Below are 21,388 nucleotides of genomic sequence, written 5' to 3' on the forward strand. Positions count from 1 at the left end.
AAGCAAACCAAATAATGAAAACATTTTTTCCTGTTTTCATTGAGTATGGATTATAGATTTCAGATAGCAATTTGCTGTTGTTGTTGTTAACCATTAAAAAGATACTACATGAGAAACAGTGCCATATCAATTTCCAAGACAGACTGATGAAAATGAGGGTAGAAGAGAAGAGACCCCAGATATTCGTGAACAATAGTGGTGTTGCACAAGCCATACATCACCATTCTGTTAATAAAACATGTGGCCATAATCAAACAGAATCACTCTCTAAGTACGGGAAGGAGTATGAGAAATCTTGCAGAGAAACCAACAGCAGGGGGCTTAAGAGACGGACCTGTTTTGGGCTAAACGCAGTAAACGTCAACGATAGGATCAGAGGCATTCAGGCACCTTACCAATAAGGCGAGGCATGGAAGCACTCTGCCTTTCCCTGTCCACCCAGACACCAGGAAGCCATCAACATTGACTGACAGGTTTGGTGGAAAAAACGTGAAGGTCACAGATTTGCGTCATCTCTTCGTAAAATAAGACGGAAAGGGCCACACTCGAGTTGCCTCTTCGGTAACGAGTCAAGTAACCTTTGTTTTATTTTGTTGTCCTGGAAATAGAGGCCCAGCAGTGGGACTGTTAGGGACACACCAGGGCAGTGGCCAGATGCCCCGATTCACCTGGATGTATACGAAATAAAGTTAAACCGCCTGCAGGTGTAGAGCCCAGCCCTTGGAGTCCTGTGTTTTCTCTTAAAGCTTGTTAATTTCATGTTGGGAAGGAAACAAGATGCTAGGCGGATATGGAGTCCACATGTATTTTAAACAAAACAACGTTAGAATTTTCACTAACTACATTCCTTTTATATGATTTCAATAAGAGAATAAGCAATTTCAAATGCTTAAGATATATACCAGGGAAAGGGGAATCGTTTTTTACTTAATCTGAGTTATAATTTTCCCATTAAAATCTATCCATATCAAGTGGGGGGCACAAAGAAATAACAATTATTTTTAAAAGTTTCGACTGTTCAGTTTAAGGATAGCTCTGCAAACATAATTTAGTTTGAAATTCAAGCTGTTTCATTTCCTATTTAATCTTGTAAATTTCCTTCCCTTACAATACTCAGGTTGGAAGGGCGCCAAATTAGACCAGAAACAAATTTTCACCAACTTCACTTCAGCGCTTTATTTTTAGATTATATTAAAAACCTCATTAGGCTCCCTGAGGGAAAAGAGTGTTAACCACTAACAGAGGCAGGGGAAAATAAGGGAAACGGAAAGATAAGCTAAATTGTTAACAAGGAAAGCTCTCTTAAAACAGTTGGTCTGAGGTTGCTGTAAAAGCTAAACGGAACTTATTCCCAAGACCAGGAAAATGACTCGAGCTTGGAGCTTAATCTTTTACCCCAAGGCTAGGAAGGCCTAGTCAGGCTTGTCAAAGTGGCATATGTCTTTATTATGATTTCCAGATGGGATGTGCAGGGGGCGAGGAAGGGAAGGCAGAGGAATCTTTAAAGACTGTAAGCTACGTGCTCTATGCTTTCCACAACATAAAAGTGCTTCAAGGCATCTCCTGCGGACAGGCTGAAAATAGGTGGGCATATGCGAGACTGGGTGCAAGATTAAACAGAGTGTTGAATGAAACACAGAATTTATTAATGTATTTACATAATTTATAATCTTTAAGCAATGGTCTCATAAATATAGACTACAACTTTACATATGCTAAGCAACAGATAATTGTATTCCCCACCAAAACATCTGGGTTAAATAAAAAATTGACAGCATTTACACCACTTTCCCTCTTCTTCCTCTTTTTCAAACCATTGCTAGTCAGTTTAAATATATGTAATTCAATGTATTCCAGGCGGCTTCTCTACCATCACCATCCTGATCACGAGAGCTTATTTTAAAAGGTGCCAATAACGTGTTTGGTGACATGTACATGTCAGGGTCAAAATGCAAACCCAGGGTGAGCTATGCAACTGTTGTTGTTGTTACCTTACTGTTTGTAACATGGTCAATGAAAAGTACTTTAGACATGGTGGGATGGAATCATTTCCATCAGTCCTATAAATAACCCATTTTAGTTTCAAATAATAATTGCCACCCCTCAACTTACCATATCCTACCACACTGTCAATGATACAACTCCCTGTAACAGTGGGAATGGGAAACTACGGAAATGATTATCTCCACAAGGTCTTTTTTTCCCTCAAGAACCACAAAAGTGCTAATTTTCCCTTTACAAATGTTACATAAAATCTTGATTACAAAACTACTCAACAATTTAATCCTACCATCCATACAATTATACGTTCCTTTTCAGCAAGGTCAAAAGCCAATGATGCAGTCCCTTTGTACACCAGAGACTCTTTACACATCAGAGGTCCACAGACTGAACTATTATTGCTGCAGTCTCCAAAGAGGAAATAACCGGTCAAGTTCTGTGAATCCTTTTTGCACGAAGAAGACCCAAGACCGGCTGGGCGACACGTGGTGGCAGGGCCCCCAGCCCTCCTGTTAACATTCAGGACCACCTACTTCATCATCAAGTCTGAGAGGCCGAGGCTCAGTCAGCAGCAGCTCCGCTTGGGCTCTGAAGGCTGTCTTCGGAGTTTGAAGCCCTTCCCGCCAGATGGCGGGTTGGTGTCAGTGGATGGAATTCTTCGACCTAAACCAAGAGGAGAGGAGGGAAGGAAATGAGTTTTAACTTTCCAAATCTGTTCATTCTCAGACACAACAATTTTGCAGATGCAATTTGACGGGTTTCATTAAAATAAAAAAGTTTAATAAACTTTTAATTTTGGATTAATTTTAGATTTACAGAAATGCTGCAAAGGTAACACAGAGAGTTGCTGTATACTCCTTACCCAGTTTCCCCTAGTGTTGGTATCTTATATTACCATGAGACATATGTCAAAATGAAGAATTCAGCATTGGCACATCACTATTAATTGAGCTCCAGACTTTTTTCAGATGCCATCAGTTTTTCCACTAATGTCCTATTTCTGTTCTAGGGTCCAAACAAGGATAGTAACATGGCATTTAGTAAAAAAATTTTTTTTTTTTTAAAGATTTTATTTATTTATTTTTTCCCCCAAAGCCCCAGCAGATAGTTGTATGTCATAGCTGCACATCCTTCTAGTTGCTGTATGTGGGACGCGGCCTCAGCATGGCCGGAGAAGCGGTGCATCGGTGCACGCCCGGGATCCGAACCCGGGCCGCCAGCAGCGGAGCGCGTGCACTTAACCGCTAAGCCACTGGGCCGGCCCCTAGTAAAAATTTTTTAAGTAAAAAAAATTACATGTTAAAAAAACCATTTTGTTTTGAGTATATATATGGTATATATACATATGTATACAGTAAAAAAAGATTCAACCAGAACATGCCTTTCTTTCTGTCTCATGGCAGAGGTGACCTTCCAGAGACAGATGTGCACAGACAGGCACAGTACACACACCTCTCTACCTGTCCCCCTTCTGAACCCAGACAGGAGCACACAGTGTGCACTGTTCCCCACCTTGCTGTTTTCACTTAATATATCCTGGGGATTGTTCCATCACAGCATTCTTTTTAATAGCTCTATGATACTGTGTTGTATGGATGCGCTGTAATTTACTTAACCATTCCCCTGTTGATGGATACTTAGTTTGTTTCCAATATTTTGATGTTAATAACAACAATGCAAAAAAAAAGTGAACCTATGAGTGCCTCTGTAGGATAAACTAACAGGAGTTCAAGAGCTGGGTCACGCTATTCTACACCTGGGTATTTATCTGACACATACACTGTATTCTCAGTGTCTGTCCAGCACAAAATGCAAGAAGGACGTGCAATTTAAATTTTGACAGATGCTGCCAAATTGCTCTCTGAAGAGGTTGTGCCACTTTATTCTCCTACCAACAGGTTTCACTTTATTGCTCCATGAAGCATAATGTGAATTTCGAGAGAAACCTTAAATCACCCACCCACCTATGTAGCTGCTTTTTGTACAAAGGCTTTCCTGATGCCCTCCTAGTTTCTAACTCTCTCCAACACCTCAGACACTAAAATCAACCAGGAGCCAGAAGCACGTTATTACATATTTGTTTATGCAACTATCTCCCTCGAATTAGACCCTAAGCTCTTTGAGGGAAGAGATCCTGGATCTTCATCTTTATGTTTCCAGTATCTCGTTAGCACAGTACCTGGGACTGAGGTATTTTGAAAACATGGAATGAATTGACACATGCATCTTTTGGCATTAACGAGGCTGAGATGGAATGTGCCGAACCCTCAGGTCCTTGGTCGCCAAGCCTGGAGACTCCAGCATGTTGAGCAGCCTGCAAATCTGGGTGGGTAATACCACATATGGTGTCTATACGACTAGAAATGTCCCCCAGTATGTCCTACAATTGTTTTTCAAATGCCTACAGACACTGTTGTGAATAAATGGCAAATTTATTTAAAAGCTTTACTGAAGCTTATTATTACATATTTCTCAATAAATGGATACTGGAATTACAGAGCCATCTCTGAAACATTTTTAGAAGAAAGCAGAGGAGAACATCTTCATGACCTGGGAATAGGCAATGATTTCTTTGTTTTTTTTTTTTTTGAGGAAGATCAGCCCTGAGCTAACATCTATTGCCAATCCTCCTCCTTCCCCCCCGCCCTTTCTCCCCAAAACCCAAGTAGATAGTTGTATGTCATAGCTGCACATCCTTCTAGTTGCTGTATGTGGGACGCGGCCTCAGCATGGCCGGACACGCGGTGCGTCGGTGCGCGCCCGGGATCCGAACCCAGGCTGCCAGTATCGGAGCATGCGCACTTAACCGCTAAGCCACGGGGCTGTCCCCCAATGATTTCTTAAACAGAAGCCAAAAAAGTGCTAACCAGAAAGGAGAATAAGGATAAACTGGATTATATTAAGATTAAAAACTCCAGTTCATCAAAGGAGCTGATTCAAAAATGAAAGTCAAGCCACAGAGCAGAAGATCTTTCCAGGAATTGGCCCAGCAACATAGTGGTTAAGTTTGTGCGCTCTGCTTTGGCGGCCTGGGGTGCGCAGGTTTGGATCCTGGGTGCGGACCTACATACTGCTCATCAAGCCATGCTGTGGGGGTGTCCCACATACAAAATAGAGGAAGAGTGGCACAGATGTTAGCTCAGGGACAATCTTCCTCAAGCAAAACGAGGAAGATTGGCAACAGATGTTAGCTCAGGGCCAATCTTCCTCATCAAAAAAACAAAGAAGATCTTTCCAATACACATAATCAACAATGGACTCATACTCAAAATAAACTATAAATGTTAAGAAAAAGGCAGGCAACCCAACTGGAAAATAGACAAACTTCACAAAAGAGGATATCCAGATATTACATAAATGTAAATAAATATCCAGAAAGGCACTCAACTTCATTAACTATCACAAATGCAGATCACTACCTACCCACCAGAGACAGAGTGACTGGAATTCTCACACACCACTGGTGAGTACGAATCAGTATAACCACTTTGAGGACTGTTTGGCAGAAAACTCGTACTGAACACACACCCCCAATGACTCAGCAATTCTTCTCCTGGGTGTAAGTATACCCAACAAAAATGTGTAGATATTGGACATGAAGCAGAATGCTCACAGAGCTACTACTTGTGAGAGCTCTAAACTGGAAACAACTACCAAAGGCCTATCAACAGAATGGATAACTACACTGTGGATATTCTCCCCCCTGTTTCCAACTCGGACACTGACATACACACATGCACACATACACTACAGCAATGAGAATGAATCATGCAGTGACATGGATGAATCTAACAAGTGTAATGGAGAGGTAAGGAAGCCAGACACAAAAGAGTAAATACAGTATGTTTTAAAAAATACAAAGTACAAAAACAGGCAAAACAAATCTGAAGTTAGCAGTCAAGATGGCGGTTCCCTCGAGGGGAGGGGCAGGGACTGGAATGGCATGGGGGAGGCTCCTGCTGGGTCTGGATCTGAGTGCCCATTACAGGAGTATACTCAGTTTGTGAAAATTCTTTGAGCATTATACTTCTGATATGAGCACTTCTCTGTATGTATATTACACCTCAACAAAAAGTTAGCATGCCAGGCACTGGGCTAATGCAATTTTACAACACCTAGTAAACAATAAACTCAATTTAAAACTCTCTAAATTTTTCTAATCTTTTCTAATCCAACATATATTTTTTATTTTTCACAGTTAAAATGAATATGTACATGCTAGTTTTTATTTAAGAATTTTCATTGTTGGTATAGTTTACTACCTTCCTGTTTTCAATACTGCTAAAGAACATTTAAAAAAAACAGTGATAATTTTAGCACACTCTGACACCAAACATTTAGATATTTTAGCTTGAACTGTGAAAAATTCCCGACTGGCCTCATGTTGCCTTTCAAGAATGCATCTGAGTAACTGCTATTTACGATCTAGGAAGACAATAAACATTATGACTTTTTAATGTTGAAATGAAGGGGCTGGACTGGAGGCTGCACACCAGCATCCACTGGCCACATCTGGCATCAGACGGGCCTGCAGAGTACTCTGAAAATATCTGAATTAGTGGCCAAATCTAAACAATGGAACATTTATGTACAATTCAGATCTCTGGTTCTCTGAACAAACTAAAAACATCAAAAAATAAAAATAAAAAGAAAAATAACCCCAGCAATTGGGCAACCAGGAGCCTACATTCCAGAGTGGCCCCAACTGCTGGAGCTGGGCCCACACCTGCCAGCTGTCAGGGTCGCCAGGGCTTTCTGCAGCCCCCCAACTCTCAGCCCTTGCCCCAGGCCTGCTCTATTGGTGGCCGTCCCTGCTGGGCCCTGGTGGGCACTGGAGTTCACGTCCCACCTCTACATGATGGCCAAGCGCCCTTCCAGCTTCAGTCATCTCAGATTTCACCCAAAGGACGGATCTTAATGAATAAGGTCACCGTGCCCTGTCAGCTTTCTCCTGTTTTCCATCTGGAAGTGGTATGTTCAGTTAACTTGAATGCCAGGTCTCTGCATGGCCTGCTCCATCAGATCTCAGCTCCAACATTACCTCCACGGAGAGGCCTTTCCTGACCACCTGTGGACACTCCTTCACTTCATCCTATATTATTTTCCTTCAATCACTGCTTATCATTTGAAAGGATCTTATTTTTGTGTTCACTGTCTGTCTCCCACAGTAGAATGTGCGCTCTAGGAGAGCAGGGCCTGCACCTGTCTTGTTCACTGCCGTCTCCTCTGAGCCTTGAACGGTTCTCAATAAATATTTTGATGAATTTGAATGAAATGAATGAACATAGACACAATCAGTAGAGGATCCCAAAAGTATGCAGCAGCCTCTCTCCCATCTAGTGTCATTATATCAACACTTCTGGAAAGGGAAGGGGGAGGGGTGGGGAAAAGAGGTCTTACCTTTTACTCGCCAGTATTAATTTTCTAAGGTTTTCTTACAGTGGAATTACACATGCATTTAATTTCCCTTTATTTATTTTGTTCATTTTCAATGACTTTGGACGACTAATTGAAACACATTTAAAGAGAGAAAGAGGGAAAGACGACTGCTTCCAGGACCTCAAGGCCTGTGCATTATTTATTCGTAGTAACACTCTTTCTAGAAGGGCTATAGTCATCAGACAGCAGCTCTCCAGCAATTATAACATGATATGAAAACCGGCCTTTGCTCTTACATTCTCAAATCTCATTCCACTGGGAACAATATCAGAGACTAGACTACACTATGTAAGAAAAGAATTCTACCCAGCAAGATAATTCTGTTTTAAGTTGCTCTGCACAGAGTAAACCCATAAGACACAGAAATACTCACTAATTTCTATAAAGAGTTCATTTATGTTTATCGCGTTTTTTGCGCTGGTCTCTACAAAAATTGCATGGATGGAGTCGGCGTAGTCCTTAGCATCTCTTTCCATGACTTCTCTGGAAGGCAACAATTGCAAATCAGAAATTCTACTCATCAACAGCTTAACATCATTCCCACCCACCCAGTAACTGACCAGATGTATGATGGCAGAGAATGTCACAAATGGCTGGTGAATAAGCCCTGACACGTGGTCCTGCCCTATTATACCACTTCTACGGTTAAACCAAACCAAACCAAACAGAACTTGGCACTACTAGCAATGCAGCTAATGGAATGATCAGAGAATGGCAGGGGTTTCTTTCCCCCCAAAAGTATAGTCCTTGCTTTGGGAATCACGGAAGTGGTCCAGAGAAATTGCCAATAAATATTCTTTCCTTAAAATATGCTTTCCCCATCCAAGTATCCTATGTCACGGGAGCTGGGGGCTACACTAATCTCAGATAATGTCAAGTATGATGAAACCAGTGTTTAAATAAATTACACACCTGTCCACAGATATAATCTAATTAACTCCAAATGTCTCAACTCTTAATTTTAGTTTTTAACTTCAGCACTCCAACCAAACAACAGAAAGGAATTTTTCAATGTCAGAGATAAAATAAAAGCAAGATTCTTATATTGGATGTTGCACTGAGCACATCAGAAGCACTGTAATCTCCTGCTCTAATACCTTACCTGACATCGACAAGATCACACTTATTTCCTGCAATGGCAACTACAATATTAGGTGGGCCGTGCTGTCCAAGCTCTTTCACCCAATTCTTTAATGTTGAAAATGTCTCCTGTAACACAAGAAGAAAGCAACTGGAGAGCTACGCAACCAAAAGAGAGTTTTCGAAAGAGTCTAAAGAAAACGGTATGTACGTCTTACTTCTTTTGTGATATCATAAACGATTATAGCTGCAGCCGACCCTCGATAATACATTGGTGCTAAGGCACGAAACTGTAGAGAAGGGGGAAAAATAAACAACAAAATTGGGAAAACTGGTTAAATACGTTTTTTACTAGACTTTTAAGCCCATTATCCCTGCACAAAAGGTAATCTTTCTCTTAAGCCAAAGAAGTTGACATGATGTTTTAAAGCAAATGAATCAGTAATTACCAAAGGCAAAAACTTTTAATGCAACACTGAAACGTCTCTCAGAATATAGCTTAGAATACAGTTTTACAGGAATTAAATATGGTGCTATAAACAATTGTTTCAGCTAAAAAGGCTTTTTCATTGAACTCAGTGTTATAACTCCCAAATTCATTTGTTCAATAGTCCTTTAAACTTGGGCTTCCCAAACTATCAGGTGGATAAAAATAATGCTGTAAACAGTTCTCCAGAGAAGTGGCTGCATTTGGGTGTTGTAAAGATAACCCTGTGATCTAAATGCTGATTGTTCTACAGAAATGAGTTCACATTTACATTCACTACTTGCATGAGTTTGAAACTCGCTTCTTTGATATCTCCTGCACATGGCAATTCCCAAATGCGGTACATATCTCATTTCATTTACATGAATTTAACTCTGTATGCACAGCTCCTCCCACCCATCACCTCCCCTACCCTGACACACAACAGGGAGGAAGAGAAGGAAAGGGAGAGGAATAACAACTTAGATAGCAAGGCTGATTTAGCGGGGCCATTTCTCTTGATGAGTGTGAGATGGAAAACATGAAGCTCTTTCCCCAGTCAACCTCGGTTCCTGGGCATATGTATGAGCTGGTGTGAGCGTCTCGCTCAATCAATGTGATGCCAAAGTTTAAAGACAAGAATTTTACCTATACTTCCTCTTCGTCTTACACCCTGACTTTGAAACTGGACTCCTACATATGTGATACCACGGTACTCTCATCTCGCTCTCTGTTCTGATGGCTTACCACCAAACATAGGTAGGGACTGTCATCAGAGGTGAGCATCTAGTGCACACTACAATTCACATACAGAATTACAGATGCTGCAACTTCTTACCCAATGAGCTTACCCTTTGGCTTTTAAAGTTTCATGTTAACTTGAATTTTACAAAAGAAAGTGAAATTACGACTAAACTCCATGAGGGAAGATAGCATGTCTGTTGAGGACACCACTTTATCTCTGGGGTCTAGCTCTTGGCACACTGTAGGTAAGCAAGAATTGGTGAAGAAATGAACAAGAACCGTTTAAGTACAGGGTGATATCAAACTAAATGCCAGACTCAAATGTCCATAATATGAAGTGTTACTAGTCTTTGTGAGAAAGATTCCTGCCTCTGGGGTGAAAGCATGGTAACTTCCAATAAAATATGTTAAGTTTTAGAGAGAAAAAAACAAAAATAAAGGTTGTAGCAAGAAAGCACTACAGAAAAGGAAACTATATTATTAGGTGGGAAAGATGCAGGACTGACTTCCTAACAGGAGCACACAGACGCACAAAGGTGACGGCATCAGCTTTCCCGTCTGATGTATCATACTGGCAACATTCTTTACAAGGTTGTTGGGTTTTTCTTTTTGTTTTTGCATTCAAATTTGTAAGGTACAATTCATATAGACAAATGCAAAGATCTTAAGTTGCATAAAAGATCTTAAGTTCTGATAAAATGACAAATGTGTATGTATACATCCATGTAAACACCATCCCAACAAGATGTAACATTTTGTATCAACACAGAAAGTTTCCTAAGGCCTCTCTTATCATGCTCCTTCTTTATCCTTGATAATAACCTTTGTCTTAAAGTCTATTTTATTGATATTTACTGCTACTGATATAACCACACGGGTTTCTTTTGCTTATCATTCGCACAGAATATCCTTTTCCATTCTCTTATTTTTAAGCTATCTCTGTTTTTATATTTAAGGTAATCCTCTTATAACCAGCACATAGTTCGATCCTGATTTTTGATCCAATCTGACAACCTCTGCCTTTTAAGTGGAATGTTCAGTTCCTTTACATTTAATGTACTTACTGATATTAGGTCTACCATTTTACCATTTGTTTTATATTTGTTCCATTAAAAAAATCCTCTGGTTCTTCCTTTTCTCCCCTCTTTTGCATTAACTGAATATTTTTTAGTATTCAATTTTAATATATTAATTTGTTCATTGGCTTTTTAGCTAAACTTTCTTGTTTTACTTTTTTTTTTTTAAAGATTTTATTTATTTATTTTTTCCCTCCAAAGCCCCAGTAGATAGTTGTATGTCATAGCTGCACATCCTTCTAGTTGCTGTATGTGGGATGCGGCCTCAGCATGGCCGGAGAAGCGGTGCGTCGGTGCGCGCCCGGGATCCGAACCCGGGCCGCCAGCAGCGGAGCGCATGCACTTAACCGCTAAGCCACGGGGCCGGCCCTCTTGTTTTCCTTTTTAAGTGGTTACTCTTACAACTACAATATTCATTTTTTTTCTCACAGTCTACTCAGAGTTTAAAATGCACCAGCTCATGTAAAATACCAGAACGTGCGTGGCCTAATTCTTTTTATCCCACTGTCCTTTGTGCTACTGTTGTCAAATATTTTAAATCTACATAACTATAAACCATACAATGCAATGTTGTAATTTTTGCATTAAATAGCCAGTAGTCTTTTAAATAAGCTAAGAGAAAAAAAAGAGAGATTTTTATATTTGCCATTTCCAGTGGCTGTTATTTCTTCCTATGGATCTGACTTACCATCTGGTGTCATTTCCCTTCAGCCTGAAAAGCTCTCTGGGACTGCTGCTGCTGAGTCCTCTCAGCTCTTGTTTTTCTAAAAATGTCATTACTTTATCTTCATAAATGAAAGATAAGTTTGGCAGACTGGCATTTTTTTGCTTCCAGCACTTGAAAGATACTGCTCCACTGTCTTCTGGCCTCCAGCGCCTCTGTGAGGAGTTAGCCATCACTCATGCTGTTCCCTACACATAACGCGTCTACTGTCTCTGGCTGCTTTCAAGACTTTTCTCTTGAACTTTGCTTTTCAGCAGTTTGACTATGATGTACCTAGACGTGGCTTTCTTTGTACTTATGGGTTTGCTAAAAGTCTTGGATTTGTGAGTTGGTATGTTTTACCAAATCTGGGAAATTTACAGCCATTATTTCTGAAAATATCTTTTCTCTGCCCTCCCTCTCCCCTCCGCCCCTTTTTACAACTTCTGGGTCTCCAGTTAAACATATGTTAGATTGTTTGAATTTGTCTCTATGGTAGTGAAACTGTGATCACATTTTCCCACTCCTTCTCTATTCTTCTGATTGGTTAATTTGTTTTGTCATCCATCTAGCGGATTTTTCATTTTAGATATTATAGTTTTCAGTTTTAGCACTTTCATTTGATTATTAATTTCCATTCTGTGGGAGATTCCCATCTGTAGTTAAGTAAATAAGACTACTTTTCCTTTAAACCTTTGAACATTTTTAAACTATCTGGTTTCTGTTATCTTCTCTGATGAGTATTAAAATATTGGCTAATTATCCTGAGACTGGTTTTACACATGGTTAGGCCAGGTCTATTTCAGTCTGCCTTTAGTCCTAGGACACGGTGGTCTCTACTCCTAAGGTATGGCGCTTCTGAGCTGCAATGGAAGCCCAACGTGTTTACCAATCCCCTCTAACATGGCAGGACTGGACTCCAACTCCTAACTCTACCTTCCTGTGATGAGCAGAAGCTCAATCTCTGCTCACTCTAGTCACTCCTCTAGCTGTTGCTTTCTGTTGGGTTCCTTAGTGTCTCCCGTGTGCTTTCACAATTTGAGGGTCAAGCAAAGACGTGAGGGGAATTTATAAGCAAATTCTGGGGCTTCCCTCCCTGTTGGATCCATCTTTTCTGAGATTTGCCTCCTCTTTTTCCAGCTGTTCTAACAGCCTTAAACTTTGTCCTCAAAATTGCCAGCTAGAAAGACGGGCTTTCTGCTTGAGTCCTAGCTACCCTGTGCCACACGGACTGGGGAGCGCCCTCTGAAGAAAAGCTATAAAAATGTGAGTCTCGCCCAATGTAGCTCTCTTTTCAATCCCTGAATACATTTAGTAGCTTGGCAGGGCCTTCAGATAGTTGTTTTTAAATGTTTTGTCCAGAGTTTATATATAATTGTCATCTGTGGCAGGGTTAATCTGTTACAAGCCTCTCCACCATTACTGATACTGAAACTCTTTCCATGTCCTTTTGGCGTAAAGAAGGTGGCAGCTTAAAAAGAGACTCAAAGGATGTCAGCACATCTCTGCTCCAAATCTGGCTTTAGATCAGGGGTCGGCAAACTTTTTCTGGAAAGGGCCAGGCAATAAATATTTTAGGCTTTGTGGGTCATATGATCTCTGTGGCAAATACTCAACTCTACTACTGAAGAGTGCAAGTAGCCATAGACCATATGTAAACAACAAACATGGTTGTGTTCCAATAAAACTTTATTTACAAAAACCAGCAGCAGGCTGGATTTGGCCCACAGAGCACAGTGCTGACCCCAGCTCAAGATGATACTAAGCTGCCACACTTTCTCCTGATTTTAAACGTGAGAACAATTCCTTACATGACTACTGTGACGATAAATGAGTCTGTGCCTTCTTGGTGCTCTGACCTCTGGAGGAACCATCAGGAGAAACCACACTAAGATTCAGGGACATAAATCTTTCAGGACTGGACGCACTGTCTATTGGACTCTGGTTAAGAAGCTTTCTTTTATATAACCACAGACAGATGGCAAGTAATTGAAATGCTGTTGCCACAGTTCTGGTGTATTATGATACGCCTTTGCGGTGCTTATTTGTGCACGATGCTGGTCTCTCTCCACGCTACGGTAGGAGTCCTTGTTATGAAGGATGATTGGTGGGAAAAGGTCACTTAAAGATGAATTCATTTAGTATAACAAATAGGGACAAAAAAGTCTGACAAGGGCTCTACCATAAGAAATTAAATTTAAAATTATGAAAACAAGTTTCATTTTATTTGCTATTAGAAAAAATTTAAGTTTATTATTGCAACCAGGAGCTAGTTCCTCAATGAACACTGAATCAAAGTTGACTGATAACTTGACTGTGATTCTGATAAAACTGTATGCTAGCACAGTATGATATCTATCTTTCATTTCATGTTTGACTCTCCTAGTCCTATCATAAAAAGAAAATTATTACAAAAATATTTGAGGACTCCATCAGTTTTCCCCAGGCCTCTCAACTCTTTGATACACAGATCATTATCTTCTGAAGGACTTATATCATCATCCTGATCAGTAGTTTTCTCTTCATTTAACAAGATCCCTACCATCAATTGCTTTGCATAACATTTGCAAAGTTCTCTAAAATCACTTTTGTTGACTTAATGACATCACTTTGCAATTAATTACAACTAGACCATCAGAAAGACAATCCATCTGTATATAGTCAAAACTATATACAGCAACAGAGGAGAGGGTCAAATGGGGAGGACATCTGAATGGTAAGGTAAGTCCATCAAAAAGGGTTTTTATCTTATGACTTTTGCTTCCATAATGAATCTCATTACTAGAAAGAACTGAATAATAAATATGCAAATACCAGAAATTTATAATTTGAAGCATGCAATACTCACATGGTAAAAGCAGGTAGACGATCTGTCCTTCCTTATTTGCGCCAAAGTAGGGCTGGCAATCCAATGACATAAATCCACTGGCATCAATATTGTGTGCCAGGGGCTGAGAGCACAGACATGAGGACAGTCCCTGCCCCCAAGGAGCTCACAGTCTAACAGAAGATAGACAAGTAAGGAAATAGGTGACAATCCCATGCATAAGGGCAATCAAAGACTGTTTAGGATACAAAGAAATACCCTGAAGAGTTCATTCACTAATTGGTGCAACCAATATCTGAGCATCAACTCTGTCAGGCACTGTGCTAGGCACTGGGAACACAGCAGTGAACAAGACACTGTGGTCCTAGCTCTCAAAGTTTACAGTCTGCAGGGAGAGACTGTCAATAAAGGTAAGGAGACAAGTAATTACAACTTGTAATAAGGATCCTGAGGAAAATGAATGAGGGGCAGTGATAGAGAATGAACCAGGTCCCTGCTTAGGTACAGGGGGTTAGGGAAAACTCTGAGGGTGTAACACTGAACCTGAGACCAAAAGGTTGGTAAGGAGTCAGCTGGCCATGTTCCCAGTGGAGAGAAGAGAGAGTTCCAGTAGAACAAACAATGTGTATGAAGGCGTGATGGGCAAGGACCTTGGAGTGTTTGAGGAACTGAATGGAGGCCAGTGGGCTGGAACTCAGAGGGTGAGAGGGAGACTAGACCAGGAGGCACAGAGGACAGGAGGTAGAGGAGGCCATGCAGGGCTTTGGAGGCCCCTGTTGAGAGTTTGGCTATTAGGAGAGCAGCAGTGGGAAGTTACTGAAGGGTATTAAGCAGGAAGATAATAGGGTCTGATGTGTGTTCAAAAAATTCCTCTGGGTCCTGCGAGGAGAAGTGACATAGGGTGGTGGGGCTGGGGAGACCAGTTAAATGCTAAAGGAATACTGGGGTGAGAGTTAAAGGTGGCTGAGAGCAGAGTGCTGGTAGTGGAGATGGAGAGATGTGAATGTATTTGAGATACATTTACAGGACACAGCTGTCAGGACATGCTGATGAAGCAAAGGTGGAGGGCTGAGGGAGAGGGAGGAATCAAAGACCACCTCCAGATTTGGGTTTGAGCAATGTGGGCACATGGCAATGTGGATACTTATCTGAGAATAGCAGGGATGGTTACGAAAGGCCCCCTGGGGGTGACATCAGAGGTGAGTTTTGAAGGCTGAATACGAGTTTTCTTGGTTAAACGTGGGAGGGAGGGTATTCCAAGCAGAGGGAACAACAGTATATGGGTACGAGGGTAAGAAACTGTATGGCACGTTGGAGAACTATAAGCACTTTGATCCTAGAGGATAAACTGGTGGGAGGAGGTGAAAATGGAGAGTCGGGCTGAGGCTGGCATAGTCAGGGCCTTAAATTTAGGCCTGCCAGGACAAACTGGCAGTCAGAACAAGCTCACAGATGTGTCTTACATGATGCTCACAGTGTTTCAAACAACATGTGATTAGCTGTCAGAGGTTTAGCTTTTCCTAAACACTGTGATCTGGCAAACTTGGATGTGAGCAAGTACTTACCAGCTGATCCTTTCCTGACTGTCTCCCCCAACATGGGGTTCTACTGGGCAGTTCTCCTGACCTCTGCCTGGCTGCCTCACTCACATTCCTTGTGCCAGTCCCTGGCTAAGTGACTGTGCTTCAGGTAGGGGTGAGGCAGATTTGCATCTCAGAGCAACTATTCCTGGTGCAGAATCAATGAGAAGTAGGGAAACAAGAGGCAGGCAAACCAGCTAATTACAACCCTTAACAGAATCCTGCTATTATGGTAGCAATAAGGGAGAAGCATAAACCCTTGTGTTCTTTTTTTATGCACTGAAAAAAAGAGATGTTATACATCACTGTGTACACCAGGACAGGCTCTGATTCAAAGCATAATGGAATCTGTATTATAGTATGATTCTTTATGATGAGGGTTTTGCTGTATCATCAAATATATGGGTGGGGGGGTAACTGAAACTTGGGATTCAGTGAAAGGGTACAAATATTACTAGTATGAAGAGACACATGAATTCTTGGCTAATAGGACAGACGCCAGGGCTGTGTCTATAGATATATTCAGGAAGAGTCTGGGAAACGACACTTTTGAAGGGTGGAGAGTGAGGGTTAGCAAACGTCTCACTGTCCTAAACGCTCCATTCTAGATGCACAACACAAACAAAGTATAAGGAGTGGGGAACGGGAGACTAAGCAGACGAATCTCAGATGAGTAACTGGACACAGGGCATGATATCCAGAGTTAAAAAAACAGAAGAAACCAGAGCAAACTTAAGACATTAAATCTGTACAAATGTATGGTGTCTGTGTCTAGGACAACAGTAATGGGTTGTTTCGTTTTCCTCCATTTGTCTGTGATGATTCTTGTCAGATTTTATACCACACACAGTATCTATGCTGTTTTAGATAAGACCGTGATGACAGACTATTTCTCCTGATTACTTCTGGTATACTTTTAAGAGCTTAAGATAGCACTGTGCATCCATCAGATGTTCTGTTTTGATATTACTGCTTGAAAACAAAATTAAACAGCAGCTGAATAACGGGGTGGCTGCCAGACACCTCGACAGGGAAATCAGACTTAGGGCCCAGAGTGAAAATGAGGCAGCAGCCAAGCATCTGTCCCCTCCCTGCCTTCTCAGCTCTGCCCAATTTGGGTGGGCTTCATCAAATCCCATTCTGCACCATGATGCCTCAGCCCAGGCCCTACTTCTCGTTTAGGCTCTTCCTTAAGCAGATAACCACCTCAGACAATTTTATCCTCAGGCATTTATTAAGTACCTATTGCATAGCACTGTGTTAGCTCATCCATTTCACTTAAATCTCCAACTTTATATGCTGTAAAGTTCCCTCTTTAGTTTTTAAAAGGTGGCTATAAATGAGATGTGCTTAACTCTCCCTCTCTACCACTAATTCTTTTATATCTTTGCTAGAGGATGGAGCCCCAATTTACACACAATGCTCTGAGCAGGATTTTATCAGGCCTGTTAGTCAGCATTTACTTTAAGACACAAGAAAGTTTAAAAATGCCCTCAGTGCCCATTATCACTTTCCCCATCAGTGGACTTTGTGGCTCTAACTGAAAAGAAAAAGGCTGGCCTACGCAAATGGAAATAAATGTGTCTCTGGCGCACAGAAGAGGAGTAACATGAAATGACAGGGACACCGACAGTTTAGTTGGAGCTTTAATTTGGGCCTCAGAAAAACACATAGTAAATTAAAGAGTGACTTACTCGTTCTTGTCCAGCTGTATCCCAGATTAGGAATTTATGTAGCTCATTTTGGTACTGGACAGTCTTGGTCATAAAAGATGCCCTATAAAGAGAGACCTAAATGATCAGAATACAATTATTTAAAGCACGGTGCCAGTCCCAGTAGGAAACATCATTTAGACTAAATGCTCAAACTCCCGCTGCACACTCTATCCTAATTGTGGTCCTCTCTGGAGTATTTACAGGATGCTCAGACACTGGCTGCATATTCTGTGTCAAAATAAAGCACTAGGCACAACTGCCCAACACAAAGAAGAAGAGTTCTTTGGCTTGTGATTGCCTAAGCTCCATATCAAAAACACCAAGAGATAAATTTGTAATCTAGACATTAGCCTCCCTTGTAAAATACGGAGGCTGTTATTTAAAAAGATGGTATCATGGAAAAACTTTCTAAAAAAACTGTGTCCAGGAAATGCGTGCACTGGTAAAACACATTAGGCCATTTGGGTTTGTCCTCCCTCCATCTCCAAACCACATAAATAGCCAATTAACAGCTAGCGTTAACACTCGAGTTCATAAAATTAAGATGCCAAACAAGGAGCTGGAGAAGCGACGCCCCCGATGACCACCTCTGCATTTCAGTAACAAAACAGCCCCTTAGCTGACCTGACGGGCCTCATCAGACCTCAGGGTCTGACCCAGCCCTCGATGGGAAATGGAATGATGGAATGATGGTGGTCATATTGCTCACTGTGAGGGACCACTTTGCCCAGCGGCCTTTGAAGGCAGGGGTTCCTATTACTTTGAGGGTCTCATACTACCTAGAGACTCCCTGAGGAGCCATGGTGGCCCACAGCACATGCCTAGACACTCTAGGGACTCCTGGACACACGGTTGGAAGTCATGCCCCGGGGCTGGGCCCGACTCCAATACTATCTTCTACTTCCCATCTCACCCAGAGAGTTCCCTCCTGGGAAGTCCTGTGTGTCCAAGTCTCCTCAATGCATCCCAGTCTGGCTCGCAGAACCCAGAAATGATTATGTCTTCTTGTCTACTGGATAATAAGCCTTCTGCAGCCAAAGGCCAAGTTGTACACTTGGAATCATACCCTAATCATCCTAATCATGGCAATGAACTCAATGGCTAGATGTTTTCAAATATGCTGGATGTCTGAAATATTTTTGAGATTCCAGTAATAGATACATAATCTTCAAGAAAGTGCAAGTTAGGGCCGGCCCCGTGGCTTAGCGGTTAAGTGCGCGCGCTCCGCTGCTGGTGGCCCGGGTTCGGATTCCGGGTGCGCACCAACGCACCGCTTCTCCGGTCATGCTGAGGCCGCGTCTCACATACAGCAACTAGAAGGATGTGCAGCTGTGACATACAACTATCTACTGGGGCTTTGGGGGAAAAAATAAATAAATAAAATTAAAAAAAAAAAAAAAGAAAGTGCAAGTTGAAATCAACAGAATGACTTGTGGAATAATCACTGAGTTTAGATAAGTATCAGAATCCTTAGTTTTAAAAACTTAAACTTTGATACAATGAATTCGTGGCAATATTTATATAAATTTATGGTTTAGCAAGCAGCCTACAAAATATCAACTGTGATGAGGATGGGAAAGTGAGTTAGGAAGCAAGATTACAGTTATTGGATAGGTACTATTTATTTGATATTTACTGAAAATTTACCCTTTAGTATCCTTAATAAAGTGGTTTATGAATAGAAGGTGTTGGATAAATGGTTATTGTATCAAGAATCTTTGGCGACTCACTATGATTAAATCAGGATGTGCAACTTGAGTTCTCACATAGGAAAGATCTAAGCATTCAAAAAGCCTTGTTTATTGTGAAGATTACATGATATGATGTATGTGAAAGTGCTTTGTAAATTGTAAAGTACTATATCTATACAAGGCAATATTATTATTTAAAGGCAGCACCAGGAAATACTTTAGTTTAGACTTTGAAATTAGTTCTAAAAGCTTGCAACTCAACTCTCGATCAATTATGGCTGTAGTGTTAGATCCAAGAGTGACAACAGGCATCCAATTAAGGCCTATTAAGAGAGTCAGTGCATCCCACACACCCATTTTGGCTGCTCAAAGAACAAGAGAAGAAAAATGCTTCAAGTAGACAAAAAGCTGAGAAAGATATATGCAACAACTAAAAGGAAATGTTTCCTTCTAGGATCAGAATAAAGTTCAACCTACTTGCCAACCATCTCCCCTTTAATGAAAGCATAGATTTGTTTCTCAGACAGAAGAAAGGCAAAATGGCAGCTATAATATAATGTAAGTATCTTAAAGGATTAAACCCAACTCCCTGTCTCTGACCCTAGACCATCCTGCCAGCTCTCCCCATCGTCACTCTCAGCACATCTCCTTCCTATCTACACTGAGGTCTTATTGCGCCCAGAGCTCTCTACTTGGGTCTATTGGCTTCTTGTCTTGTTACTGCCAGCATCACTCGCCCACGCTGCCAGTTCCTTAGGAACCGTGTCTGAACCACCCAGAAAAGCCCCAACCAAGCAGCCTCTCCACCTGCTTCTTCTACTCAGTGATCAGGTGGCTGCCTTGCTGGAGGAAAGTCACAAAGCCATGTGGACCAGTGTGGAGACTATCCTATTTCGGTTGGGTCTACCTCTTAGGCCTCTCATTCCACACAGCAATTATTCCACATTCTTACAACTCCTTTCCAGCTCCCTGTCACTTCCTGCTACCTTCCTTTTGGGGGCAATAGCTTGTTTCAGCCTTCTCAGAGAAAATATAGAGGTTATAAGCTCTACCTCCCCCAACATGCTCTGCAGTCAACCCTCCCAATTTGAGAAAAACAAATTTCCATTCACATCAGCTGTGATTTCTACTTTTCTGACTTTGGCCAAGTCAGAGATGTCTTTTCTTTGATTCACCCATCACCACTGCCCTGGATCGTGATCCCAGCACAGCCTGCCTGGGCCACTGCAGTCATCAAATCCGTCTCCTCCTACCAGTCTCAAATCTTTGCAATTGTTCCTGTTTCTGCCTTCACACTGACTGTTCCTTTTCCTGGAATGGTTTTCCCCTGGCTCTCCAATGGCTAGATGCTCCTCATTCTTTACGTCTTAGCTCAACTGCCAAAGAGCACAGAAACCTGTGCAGTCCACTCAAACCAGGCAGCTACCCCCAACTTCACTCTGCAATACACACATCATCCCATTTTGTCTTCAGGGCACCTACTACAATGTCTGATAAGCTTAGTTATTTATTTTTTTAAATTCACCTGTTCAGTGTCTAACTCACCCATGAGAAACGCAAGCTCCATGAAGGTAGAGACCTTGCTGTACTTCTTCCTATAATAAGGGTATCTTCATTATCTCCCTCCTCCTTGCTACCCCAGAATTCTGACAAAACATTTACCATGTTGCCATAAGCTACTTTGCTTTCTATTACTCCAATAGTTCCAGGGTGTTTTGGCCAAGCACTTCCCGAAGCATAAAGTGAGAAGTGCTTCTGAAGTGCAGGTAGAGTTGAGATTAGAGGCGACCCCAGCTCTTTAACTGGAGTCAGGTGTGTGGCCTCCAGGGTGCTAGGGATGTGGTTCAACTAGAGCAGGGCTGACTACGCCCAGGGAAGTCCTTCCTGCCTGCTCCCGCTCAGCCACCATCTCTAACCACATGCTAGCCAACAGGCAAGAGGCAAAATCTGGGAATTGCAGCTAAGAATTACTGTGTCCCTCCATCACTCAGACTTCTGGAATTCTGCTAAGGAAAAAGTCGTGGCACTTTATAGACTCTCTCTGCTGCTGGCTCATGCTTTGAATA

General features: G+C 41.6%; 1 protein-coding gene across 2 annotated transcripts in view; it reads right to left on the reverse strand.

Annotated features, from left to right (window-relative positions):
- Positions 1 to 1,649: 1,649 nt before the first annotated feature.
- RAB22A (RAB22A, member RAS oncogene family) overlaps positions 1,650 to 21,388 on the reverse strand; it is a 53,759-nt gene continuing 34,020 nt past the window's right edge. Inside the window, exons 1-6 of one of the 2 annotated variants that reach the window (XM_058562416.1) lie at positions 17,611 to 17,675; positions 14,358 to 14,509; positions 8,739 to 8,810; positions 8,543 to 8,649; positions 7,814 to 7,923; positions 1,650 to 2,664 (exon numbers count right to left, since the gene is read on the reverse strand). In XM_058562416.1, coding sequence (XP_058418399.1) covers positions 2,567 to 2,664; positions 7,814 to 7,923; positions 8,543 to 8,649; positions 8,739 to 8,810; positions 14,358 to 14,441 — 471 coding nt within the window. In that variant the 5' untranslated portion in view covers positions 14,442 to 14,509; positions 17,611 to 17,675 and the 3' untranslated portion in view covers positions 1,650 to 2,566. Of the gene's footprint in view, positions 2,665 to 7,813; positions 7,924 to 8,542; positions 8,650 to 8,738; positions 8,811 to 14,357; positions 14,510 to 17,610; positions 17,693 to 21,388 lie in introns of those variants that run through there. The other variant, XM_058562415.1, reaches the window with a different exon arrangement.

Source organism: Diceros bicornis, chromosome 19 (genome assembly GCF_020826845.1).
Source record: "Diceros bicornis minor isolate mBicDic1 chromosome 19, mDicBic1.mat.cur, whole genome shotgun sequence".
NCBI lineage: Eukaryota > Metazoa > Chordata > Mammalia > Perissodactyla > Rhinocerotidae > Diceros > Diceros bicornis.